Source organism: Ranitomeya variabilis, chromosome 1 (genome assembly GCF_051348905.1).
Source record: "Ranitomeya variabilis isolate aRanVar5 chromosome 1, aRanVar5.hap1, whole genome shotgun sequence".
NCBI classification, from domain to species: domain Eukaryota; kingdom Metazoa; phylum Chordata; class Amphibia; order Anura; family Dendrobatidae; genus Ranitomeya; species Ranitomeya variabilis.
The window spans coordinates 66,580,550-66,593,379 of NC_135232.1; the positions used below are offsets into that span (position 1 = coordinate 66,580,550).

General features: G+C 46.7%; 1 protein-coding gene across 6 annotated transcripts in view; it reads left to right on the forward strand.

Moving 5' to 3' along the window:
- The first annotated feature begins 1,214 nt into the window (after positions 1-1,214).
- UNC13B (unc-13 homolog B) overlaps positions 1,215-12,830 on the forward strand; it is a 328,189-nt gene continuing 316,573 nt past the window's right edge. For 3 of the 6 annotated variants that reach the window (XM_077284734.1, XM_077284753.1, XM_077284769.1), the window contains exons 1-2: positions 1,299-1,556; positions 4,801-4,874. In XM_077284734.1, coding sequence (XP_077140849.1) covers positions 4,853-4,874 — 22 coding nt within the window. In that variant the 5' untranslated portion in view covers positions 1,299-1,556; positions 4,801-4,852. Of the gene's footprint in view, positions 1,557-4,800; positions 4,875-12,830 lie in introns of all 6 variants that reach the window. The other 3 variants (XM_077284764.1, XM_077284742.1, XM_077284725.1) reach the window with 3 other exon arrangements.

Consider the following 12,830-nt stretch of genomic DNA (forward strand, 5'->3'; position numbering starts at 1 on the left):
ACAGTGTCACATACTAGGCTTAGATACCTCTACTCCGGGACAGTATCACTTACTAGACTTAGATACCTCCGCTTAGGGACAGTATCACATACTAGGCTTAGATACCTCTACTCCGGGACAGTATCACTTACTAGGCTTAGATACCTCTACTCCGGGACAGTATCACTTACTAGGCTTAGATACCTCTACTCCGGGACAGTATCACATACTAGGCTTAGATACCTCCGCTCAGGGGACAGTATCACATACTAGGCTTAGATACCTCCGCTCAGGGGACAGGATCACATACTAGGCTTAGATACCTCCGCTCAGGGGACAGTAACACATGCTAGGCTTAGATACCTCCGCTCAGGGGACAGGATCACATACTAGGCTTAGATACCTCCGCTCAGGGGACAGGATCACATACTAGGCTTAGATACCTCTGCTCAGGGACAGTATCACATACTAGGCTGAGATACCTCCGCTCAGGGGACAGCATCACATACTAGGCTTAGATACCTCCGCTCAGGGGACAGTATCACATACTAGGCTTAGATACCTCCGTTCAGGGGACAGTATCACATGCTAGGCTGAGATACCTCCGCTCAGGGGACAGCATCACATACTAGGCTTAGATACCTCCGCTCAGGGGACAGTATCACATACAAGGCTTAGATTATACCTCTACTCCGGGACAGGATCACATGCTAGGCTGAGATACCTCCGCTGAGGGGACAGGATCACATACTAGGCTTAGATACCTCCGCTCAGGGGACAGGATCACATACTAGGCTGATACCTCCGCTCAGGGGACAGGATCACATACTAGGCTGATACCTCCGCTCAGGGGACAGGATCACATACTAGGCTTAGATACCTCCGCTCAGGGGACAGTATCACATACAAGGCTTAGATTATACCTCTACTCCGGGACAGGATCACATACTAGGCTTAGATACCTCAGGATCACACACAATAAAGTTCTACAAAATAGTTCTCCAGGTGAGCGTATCCCTGCACGGCAGACAGGTGTGCTCCGCCCCGCGGACGAACACAGCAGTAGATCGTCCTACTGTACCACTTCAGACTTTGTCAAACGACCACGCCCACCTGTCGCATGGACACGCCTCTTCACCACTATTGGCTGCTACACCAGCTCCACGTCAATCATCCCTGTCACCTGTGCGGTGTCACTCCACCGCCTTTGCTCCCCCTGTGTGACTGTGGGATGGGTCGGGCCTTCCCCTGGGGCTGCCGTAGGTGAGCTGAACCATGCAGGGAGGAGAGGGGTGTGTGCTGTGTGTATTGGAGTAGGAGGAGCAGAAGTCGGGATCTTTCCCCTCACACTGACTGTTGTGTCCGCCTGCCGAGCACCTGCTGTCAGGGATTGTCCGCCGAGTGACAGCGGCCGGGACTGGGACCGGGTGCAGAGCGGAGGTGAGCGGCGACTCCGGGGACCGGGATCCGTGCTTTTATAACTTCGCTTCACTTCTCCCGGCGGCAGCGGCTTCTCTTCTCTTCTCTGTGCTGCCGCCTCCTCTCGATGCCTGCGTTATCTGCCTCCATCCCTGCCGGTAATGCCCGCTGTGTGCACTGCGCCCCCTGTCTGTGCGGCTATAGTAATGTATCCCCCAAATATTATGTAATATCCCTCTCCTGTGTATAATCTACTGTTATATCCCCCCTCCTGTGTATAATCCACTGTTATATCCCCCCTCCTGTGTATAATCTACTGTTATATCCCCCTCCTCTGTATAATCTACTGTTATATCCCCCTCCTGTGTATAATCTACTGTTATATCCCCCTCCTCTGTATAATCCACTGTTATATCCCCCTCCTGTGTATAATCCACTGTTATATCCCCCTCCTCTGTATAATCTACTGTTATATCCCACTCCTGTGTATAAGCCACTGTTATATCCCCCCTCCTGTGTATAATCTACTGTTATATCCCACTCCTGTGTATAATCCACTGTTATATCCCCCCTCCTGTGTATAATCTACTGTTATATCCCCCCTCCTGTGTATAATCCACTGTTATATCCCCCTCCTCTGTATAATCTACTGTTATATCCCCCCTCCTCTGTATAATCTACTGTTATATCCCCAATCTTGTGTATAATCCACTGTTATATCCCCCTCCTCTGTATAATCTACTGTTATATCCCCCCTCCTGTGTATAATCTACTGTTATATCCCCCTCCTCTGTATAATCTACTGTTATATCCCCCTCCTGTGTATAATCTACTGTTATATCCCCCCTCCTGTGTATAATCCACTGTTATATCCCCCTCCTGTGTATAATCTACTGTTATATCCCCCCTCCTGTGTATAATCCACTTATATCCCCCTCCTGTGTATAATCTACTGTTATATCCCCCCTCCTGTGTATAATCTACTGTTATATCCCCCCTCCTGTGTATAATCTACTGTTATATCCCCCCTCCTGTGTGTAATCCACTGTTGTATCCCCCCTCATGTGTATAATCTACTGTTATATCCCCCTCCTGTGTATAATCTACTGTTATATCCCCCCTCCTGTGTATAATCTACTGTTATATCCCCCTCCTCTGTATAATCTACTGTTATATCCCCCCTCCTGTGTATAATCCACTGTTATATCCCACTCCTGTGTATGATTTACTGTTATATCCCCCTCCTGTGTATAATCTACTGTTATATCCCCCTCCTCTGTATAATCTACTGTTATATCCCCCCTCCTGTGTATAATCTACTGTTATATCCCACTCCTGTGTATGATTTACTGTTATATCCCCCTCCTGTGTATAATCCACTGTTATATCCCCCTCCTGTGTATAATCTACTGTTATATCCCCCCTCCTGTGTATAATCCACTGTTATATCCCCCTCCTGTGTATAATCTACTGTTATATCCCCCCTCCTGTGTGTAATCCACTGTTATATCCCCCTCCTGTGTATAATCTACTGTTATATCCCCCCTCCTGTGTGTAATCCACTGTTGTATCCCCCCTCATGTGTATAATCTACTGTTATATCCCCCTCCTGTGTATAATCTACTGTTATATCCCCCCTCCTGTGTATAATCCACTGTTATATCCCCCCTCCTGTGTATAATCTACTGTTATATCCCCCCTCCTGTGTGTAATCCACTGTTGTATCCCCCCTCATGTGTGTAATCTACTGTTATATCCCCCCTCATGTGTATAATCTACTGTTATATCCCCCCTCCTGTGTATAATCTACTGTTATATCCCCCCTCCTGTGTATAATCTACTGTTATATCCCCCCTCCTGTGTATAATCCACTGTTATATCCCACTCCTGTGTATGATTTACTGTTATATCCCCCTCCTGTGTATAATCTACTGTTATATCCCCCTCCTCTGTATAATCTACTGTTATATCCCCCTCCTCTGTATAATCTACTGTTATATCCCCCCTCCTGTGTATAATCTACTGTTATATCCCCCCTCCTGTGTATAATCCACTGTTATATCCCACTCCTGTGTATGATTTACTGTTATATCCCCCTCCTGTGTATAATCTACTGTTATATCCCCCTCCTCTGTATAATCTACTGTTATATCCCCCTCCTCTGTATAATCTACTGTTATATCCCCCCTCTTGTGTATAATCCACTGTTATATCCCCCTCCTGTGTATAATCTACTGTTATATCCCACTCCTGTGTATGATTTACTGTTATATCCCCCTCCTGTGTATAATCTACTGTTATATCCCCCCTCCTGTGTATAATCCACTGTTATATCCCCCTCCTGTGTATAATCTACTGTTATATCCCCCTCCTGTGTGTAATCCACTGTTATATCCCCCTCCTGTGTATAATCCACTGTTATATCCCACTCCTGTGTATGATTTACTGTTATATCCCCCTCCTGTGTATAATCTACTGTTATATCCCCCCTCCTATGTGTAATCCACTGTTATATCCCCCTCCTGGGTATAATCTACTGTTGTATCCCCCCCCCCCCTCCTGGGTATAATCTACTGTTGTATCCCCCCCCCTCCTGGGTATAATCTACTGTTGTATCCCCCCTCCTGGGTATAATCTACTGTTGTATCCCCCCCTCCTGGGTATAATCTACTGTTGTATCCCCCCCCTCCTCGGTATAATCTACTGTTGTATCCCCCCCTCCTGGGTATAATCTACTGTTGTATCCCCCCCCTCCTGGGTATAATCTACTGTTGTATCCCCCCCCTCCTGGGTATAATCTACTGTTGTATCCCCCCCTCCTGGGTATAATCTACTGTTGTATCCCCCCCCTCCTGGGTATAATCTACTGTTGTATCCCCCCCCCTCCTGGGTATAATCTACTGTTGTATCCCCCCCCTCCTGGGTATAATCTACTGTTGTATCCCCCCCCTCCTGGGTATAATCTACTGTTGTATCCCCCCCCTCCTGGGTATAATCTACTGTTGTATCCCCCCCTCCTGGGTATAATCTACTGTTGTATCCCCCCCCTCCTGGGTATAATCTACTGTTGTATCCCCCCCCTCCTGGGTATAATCTACTGTTGTATCCCCCCCCTCCTGGGTATAATCTACTGTTGTATCCCCCCCCTCCTGGGTATAATCTACTGTTGTATCCCCCCCCTCCTGGGTATAATCTACTGTTGTATCCCCCCCCTCCTGGGTATAATCTACTGTTGTATCCCCCCCTCCTGGGTATAATGTACAGTCATTTGTTTTCCCCATATCTTCTCACCTTCACCGCTCCTTAGTTGGTTGCTATTTCACCAGTTATGCCCTCCCGCTCTTCTGTGCCCGGGTGGCATCGGTGTTGCCCGAGTGTTAATGCTTCTGATTTCTCCTGCAGGATGACCTCACTTACCTCATGTTCCTTGGAGTGATCCCCACCGACAGAGGCCATGTCTCTCCTGTGTGTGCGAGGTGAGTGCTGGGCTCTGTGGTGCCCCCTAGTGTGGATTTCCTTGCCCTTTAAGGATCTGCATTCTTGTGGTTTGCAGTCAGATGATTGACAGCTCCGAGGGTCGTCCTGTGATTGACGGCTTGTTGCATCTCATTAGCGTTAATCTGGATTGTGTGGGTGCAGTTGTTGCCCTGTGGGGGGAGGCACGCTGGAATCTCTACCCTGTAGATACCAGGATTTTGTTGATTTTCCTCTCGGGCTCCTCCCTGGGGTGGGCTGTATCCTCTTCCTCTACATAGAGGGGAGGCAAATACTGCAGCGAAGCAAAAGTTCTGGCCATCACGACTCTGCGCATTTGCAAAGACTCTTCCCCGTATTAATTGTACGGGTCTTATGTTGGTGAGAGCTCTGCTTACTGTCAGTGAATAGCGTCCATTTTGCAGGCCTAATACTCCTTCTTGTGGCCACGTCGTGCCGTGCTGGTGTCGGTCCATTCATATCCTATAGCACTGATATCTTCTGCCGGGAGGGGGAATGTGCGACTACCCCCTTGCTGTTCCTACAGGGGTCACGGGACCCCTCTTCTGACTATCGAGGACCATTGCTGATTCAGCCGTTATCTTTTATGCTTTTTATGTACATGTTAGAAATTCCTTTAATCCAGCACCTGGTAATCCGGAATATATAATGTGATTTCTGATGATACGGTGTCAGTGACGATGGTGCCGGATTACTGGAATACTTCCGTGCAGCGCCCTCCTGTGGAGATCTGTGTGTTTCCCACTCATGACTCTGTGGGAGTGGAGATGTTGCATTTCCAGGTGTCTGGCGTTGCTTTGTTGTGATTTCTCATTGTCTGCTGGATTTCCCGGCAGATATTATTCATGGCCGCACAGTCCTTTGTGTTTCTGGGAGCCCGTGTATGGCGGCGGAGTCTGGCACATATGGCAGGGTGCATGCACGGCTCATGACCCCGGTGTATTCCCAGACCCCTCCGAGATATGTAATGATGAGTGCAATTATCCCGTCCGCCCTCCATAGCCGCAACTTTACAGAAAGTGATTTCTGTAGTCAGTCTGTGCCCCCCATTAATGTCCCTGTGCCAGCAGCACGGACGACAATCTGCAGCGCTGCAGCCGATCACTGAGCTCTGCCCGAGTTGACAGCACAAGACGCTGATTGGCTGAAGCGCTATGGATGTGACGTGAGCGCTGCAGACAATGCCAGACACCGGAAGCAGCTGCGGAGACTCAGCGCTGGATCCTGGAGAGTGAGTAAGGCACAGTTTACTTTTTTAATTTTCCAAAATTTTCCATTTGATCTTCTGCCTGGACTGTCTACCTCACTGCTCCCATTTGGCAAATGTATGCCTACTAGTGATGAGTGAGCGTGCTCGGATAAGGTGTTATCTCAGCATGCTCGTGTGCTAGCCGAGTGCCTTCGGCGTGCTCAATAATATGTTCAAGTCGCTGCGGCTGCATGTCTTGCGGCTGTTCGACAGTTACAACACATGCAGGGATTATCTGTTTTTTAGGAAATCCCTTCATGTGTTGTGGCTGTCTAAGAGCCGGGAGACCAGAGCTGTGGAGTCTTTAAGCCAAACCTCCAACTCCGACTCCTCAATTTTCATGACTCTGAGTCCAACCCTGCGTGAGACATGCAGCCGCAGCGACTCAGGCTTATTATTCGAGCACACCCGGGGGCACTCGGTTAGCACCTGAGCATGCTCAGATAACACCTTATCCGAGCATGCTCGCATATCCCTAATGCCTATGGACTCATCCCTTTCCATCAGCGTCTCCCATTAAAGCAAACCGCGCCCACTCTGTTTAAGAAAAAAGAAAAATCTATTTTTTTTTTTAAACCTCTGTAAATTGGATCATTCTTGTTTGCACCCAGAGGTTAAAAATCCATTCTTAACTTTTGATGTATCCAATGTGGAGTCTGAAGGGCTCAAAATAGAATTCTTTTAATTGAAAACATAAAATTTTCACTGAAGTTCCTGTGATAAACGCGAGACTACATTTCTAATTCTGTAGCTTCACTGTCCCTTTAAATCAGTGGCAGGATGTCAGGCAGCTGTGATTGAAGGGGTTTGCACCGCAGGTGATTTATGCACAGCGCTGCAGACAGCGTGCGATCCGTCTCATCCGTACTAGAAAGGATTCCAACACCAGTCATCCTCAAGTTCCTATTTCTGGCGCTGGATATAGCGGCTCAGTAATGACGGTTTTCCCACATGACTTGTAAAGTAAACTGTTATACTGTATACCACGTGATGGAGAGATGTCATGATTGCTCTGCCTAGACACCAAAATCTAAAGAAATACATAAAACTGATGTGTGCACCCACGTGCATAAAATATAACCTCTGTAATTAATGAAGATCTGTGAATTGCTCAAAAAAACTAAATACCTGTAAAATCCCAGAGCTCCCCTGATTCTGCCACTCTTTTCCGTTTTTTGCTGCGTGTCTCCATTGCAGAGATATTTACATTTATTTCTTCTGAAATGTGTATGTGAAATTTCTTCTTGCAGTCCACCTGGGCATTTGTTAGGAGTCATCTCTGGGGGCGTGTGCTTTCCTGGTTCCCAGAGGCATCCAATAACCACTCAACAGCTGATCTAACAGTCTATAAGTTTCAGGGGCTGCTGAGCTGTGATTGGCAGTGTCTGGGAGGTAGGGGTGAAAGAGAAGACTCTGAAGAAACGCCTATCAGACTACAAAACAAGAGATTTCACATATTGTGCTCCAGAAAAAAACAAATGTGAATAACTCTGCAATAGAGGGACATAGAGCAAAACTGAAAAGAGCAGCAGAATCGGGGAAGCTCAGATATTTTTACAAAGTCAATTTTTTTGAGCAACTGACCCTCTAACATGAAATTAAAGGCAATGTTTCAAAAATGGTATTCTACACCATTGGTTTAAAAAATAAATAAATTAAAAAAATTTAATGGTGTCCTGTATCCACACTTCCCAAAAATAAGAACCTGCCAATATCGATGGGTTTGGCCTACAGTCTGTGTTTGGGGGCCCCCAACTCTTCCTCGACAGATAATGTTCCTGGGGAGATAAGAATACGCTGTCCTGTCTCAGACTGTTGGACTGTCTAAGAGATGTCTGATGGCGACTCTCTGGTAGTGATCACAGGAGTGCTTGTCAGAGCGAGCACTTGGGCGCTGGGCGAGATGACTGCTGTTGTATTGGTTTACAGCTATCTAGGGTGTATGGGACAGGGGCGGCCAAGGACATTACATTGCTGCAACTTGTGCAGCCACACAGGGGCCCTACTAGGTAAGGGGGCGCATTTCTATCTCCAAAACGTGTGGAATTGTACATTATGATGAGCTCATGGACTGCAAAGGGCCCATATACTGTTCTTACACAGGGGCTCTTTTCTGTCTGTGTCCACCAGTGCTATGGGGAGATTTAAGGGTCTTCACTCGTGCATGGCTCTGGAAGCTATGAGATGTAACAGTACTGTGATATACAAACTATAAAGTGCTAGTGAGGAGATAACAACCACCATAAAGGTACAAAACAATCCAAAGTGCCAGAGCCAATAAATCTATATACAAACTAGAAACAAAGCAGCTGATAAACACCAATGTGTCCCAGTAAAAACGCTTAAAACATTGGCTACGACTGAGCATCAAGGCACAATGCAATAAAATAATGGAATGTAAAATTTGCATATTAAGCTGGCCACATCATGGAATAGCGGCCGCAGAGCTGAATAAAGCAAATAGACTTACTTTCTCATCTCCGGTGCAGAGATATTGGCTTGTAAAGTTTAGATTGTAATGTGTCCTTCAAGTAAGAGTGGCGCTGGCAGAGATGCATATTTTGGGGTGGTTCCTTTTCCCCCTGTATGATGATGTCCAATCACAATCTTGCAGGGTGAAAAAACAAAAACAAACACTCCCCCCAAAGAAGCTTAGATCAGGCTTTCTCCTGTGATAAATACACGACACACAGCCTGGCTCTCCACCCTGATCTGACTACATCTACTGAGTAGAGCAGAGCAATGTGTGATCACAAACACCTCTACAGCTTTAATCTCAGGGCATCATCAGTGCAGGGGGAGTAGAGCAGAGCGGACAGTGCCCTGAGATGAAAGCTGCAAGTGGTGTCTGTTATGACAGAGCACATGAACCACACATGAATTCCAGTAGTAAGAGTTCTACAATCTCTACTTGTTTAAAAGGGTCCCTTCTCAATAAGATGTCGTCATTGTGTTGGGACCCCCAGCGATTATCTGTGGAAGTTTGACAGTCAGTGTTTTATTTTGCTGCAGCACCTCCACAGGCTGGTGATGGCATTACACCATGTCTATTCGGATCAGTAGTTTGTCTATATAATGCAGGTCGGGCTAGGAAGTCTGCTGGGAGAGTCTTTGTAGCTACCCTCCTGAACACAAGACCCCTCCTATTATCTCACAGGTCACCACTAGTTTATAGGATTGTGGGTTTCCTAATCTGCACAACCACTTTACTGGGATTATCTGAAACTGATATTCTGATTATCTATTATTATTTTTGTAAATTTTAAAGGTATTTTCCGGTTTCAGAAAACCTCCTGAGGCGAGGCTCGCCCTAAACCTCCTGAGTCTCCCTCGCTGCTTGCGGTGTCTGTTATTGTCTGCAGCGTTGACGTCACGTCGACAGTGCTGCAGCCAATCTGAGAGTTCATGGTTCTGCCTGACGTAATGATACGAGCCACTGAGTGAACAGATTGGCTGCAGCTCAGGATCTAGGGCCGGTGAATATATTTATATATTTTTTTTATATATCCTGCTGGGGACGGGTTTTCTGACCCTAGAAAGCTTATTAAGGGGTCACCTGTACCCACTGAAAGGCCACTACACCGTGCATGGAGCTGTGCTGGTCCCGCTCTGTCCGCTCCTGGTGTCGTCTGATGGGTGCTGTACTCCGACAGGTATCAGTATCTTGTATATCATTCCTAACGTTGCTGCCCTTTGTTCCTTGTCTATAGGTGGCGTGCCCCTTTTTTTAAATGTGATGCCTTCCACCTTTCTCTTTGTACCTCCACCGTTTGCAGGTTTGATAAGTCCAGTGTAGCACATCCTGTACGGCCCTTTTCTTGCTGGGGGGAATACATTGTATATCGTCTATTGCTCTCTGTTGTCAGCAGTTTTGAGTTGACTGTAGGGTACTCCATCTCCAGGTACATTGCCCCGATATTCGCCGCTCCTCTGATTGTGCTGCTGCATTGTTACAATCTCTGGATTTTCTCTAGTGTTCTCCTTTAAGAAGACCCCTTTGTCCCATTTTCGAGAACGCAAAAAAGAGCCCCCCCAAACCTTCCATTTTATAGGTCAGTGCAGCGTCTGATCCCGATGTGTTTTATGTTCTGTGCATTAGATCTATGCACATCCGCCGCCTGCATAGATAAAAGGGTCTCGTCGAGAGGAGTGGGGGCCGTCCATTCTTCCACCGCACCCGCTGATGTATTATGTCCCTGACAATGTAGCGCTATGGATCTCAGGAGTTCTGGCTCTTCTCCATGGAGGATCTTAGTCACCACTTTTCTATATTCCTTCACTGAGACTAACACTTTAACCCCCAATGTTCCAGGCTGGGAAAGTTGCAGAACATTTTTAACTTCTATACATTTGCGTTTCGTCAGCGCAGCCAAACCTATAAGACCTCATTCAGATTTCTGTGATTTCTCTCATACTCTTTCTCATCAGTGTGTGGGTAATTTTGATCCATGACGCCAAGTAGAAAAAAGAAAAATGTAAACATCTCTGATTACTTTACGGACTGTCTGTGGCTGCAGATTGCTAAATCTTGACAGTATGCAATGTGCACACTGTCACAATGACCCTGTAGAAGTCACATACGAGTTCTGTATTGTTGTTGTCACATGATGACCGAAATGTAACTGCTTCTCTGAATTCACTATTGAGGGAAGCAGATGAGAATCTTGTGCAAAGTATCCCAATCTCATGTATGGTGGTCACGTGACATCTACAGGGTAATGGTGACAGTGCGCTCACTGCACGCAGTCAAGATTTTGCAGTCATGTGAAATGCCTGTAGATGTTTCTTTTTGGCCTAGAAACCACCTTCAATGTGCGACATTGGTCTAAGGGGGCTCCATTAGATAAAATAACTGTACCCAAATCCTCTGACGTTTTATTACTGTACATCCTGCATGTGTTACAAAGCGACTTGCAATGTAGTCACGTTTTTCTCATTCAGATTCGGAGCTTATTGTGGGCAGCATGGTGGCTCAGTGGTTAGCACTGTTTCATTGCAGCGCTGGAGTCCTGGGTTCAAATCCCACCAAGGACAACATCTGCAAGGAGTCTGTATGTTCTCCCCGTGTTTGCGTGGGTTTCCTCCGGGTTCTCCGGTTTCCTCCCACATTCCACAGACATACTGATAGGGAATCTAGATTGTGAGCCCCAATAGGGACAGAGATGATGTCTGTAAATTGATTCCCGGACCGGACCCACGGATTTGGCTTTAAATGAAATGTTTGGCTCAGTGAAGCTCTGGGGGTCCGTTTACACCAGATTTGATAATTTGTCATTACATAGGTCAAATTATTTTTTCCTTGCCTACTGTAATTGATTTTTTTTCCCCTGATTTTTATTAATCCGTCACAATTGTTTTCGGAAGAGTGAATTCCGTTTTTTTTTTTTCCCTCCATCTAAAGACTGTTAATCCTCTTATCCTGTGGATCCGGCGGCTCTGAGCTGCTGTCCTAGAGCTTCCTCGCTGGCGGAGGCCTCAGTAATGGCTGCGGCTGTCTCCTGGGAGGCTGGCCCCCTATTCTCACATACTGGAGACGATGGACCCTGATGTTTTACGGCCCGCTCTGCATTGCCCTTCCTCCTGCCTTAGTTGATCTTGACCAGTTTGCAGTAAATGCAAATTATTATTTCCAGTTCTCCCTGTACACACCTGACTGCAGTGACCACCAGTTACCTGATTTTTATTTATTTATTTTTATCATGCCAAACACCTAATGACTTTTTTTTTTTTGCTATATTTTTCAGTATATTATCTCACTTCTTCACCGGCTTTCTGATTGATTCCATTTTTCACAGCTGAGGGTTTGTTGCTGTGTTATCCTACCGAGGCGTGCTCAACTAAGCGTGAAAATTGCCACATTTGATAATCCAAACTGAGCGCCCGTCTGCCTACAGAGTACCCAAAAATAGTTTTGACTTGCTCTAAAAGGGATTCTCCACTAATATATATCTCCCTTAAGGAATTCTCCACTTTAGCATGCGTATAAATGATCACTACCCTTATTCAGTTTCTATAGTTTCTCTTCCAGCCGATTTTGGGCATTTGACAGCTTGTGACCAACGCGTCGGTGCTGCGAACAGTGATCAGCTGCAGTGGTCAAATATCCGCACGATGTAGGGAAACTGGCTCTGTACGCTGTGTTCGGGCCATGAGGACACGCAACAAGTGAAGCCACACGTCGGTCACACACCCGTCCGTTTGAGAGAGGAAGTGCAGAGATCGGCGGATGATCGGTAGATGGAATTAAGCCCAACGTATGTATTGCAGAACACCGAGGCCGCCGCTCAGATTTCGGGTAAATGTTCAGTTTTTGGTTACTATGGGATTTATGAAACTGAAAGGGAAAGTGTCCTGGTCACTCGTGGCGGCCATTCACCGCGCGGCTTTCATTTCTTAGTGGCCCGGTAAAAAGAGACCTGTGTGGTGATTGCTGGCCACAGACAGCGGCGGGGACTACCTCAGACCTCCGACTCGTGTACCTGGAAACAATATGGAGGCCTCCACGTCTCGCGCTCCTCTATGGAGTGTGCGCTTTATACCCACGGCCTCCTGCCGAGAGGCTTTTATGGCCCTTTATGTCAAGTTTTTCTGGTATTTTGCGATCATTAGTCTCATTCAGTCGGTGTATCGCGCTCTCGCTCACCGCTTTTATTCCTCGCAGCTCCTGCGCTGTGATATATTGTGGCTA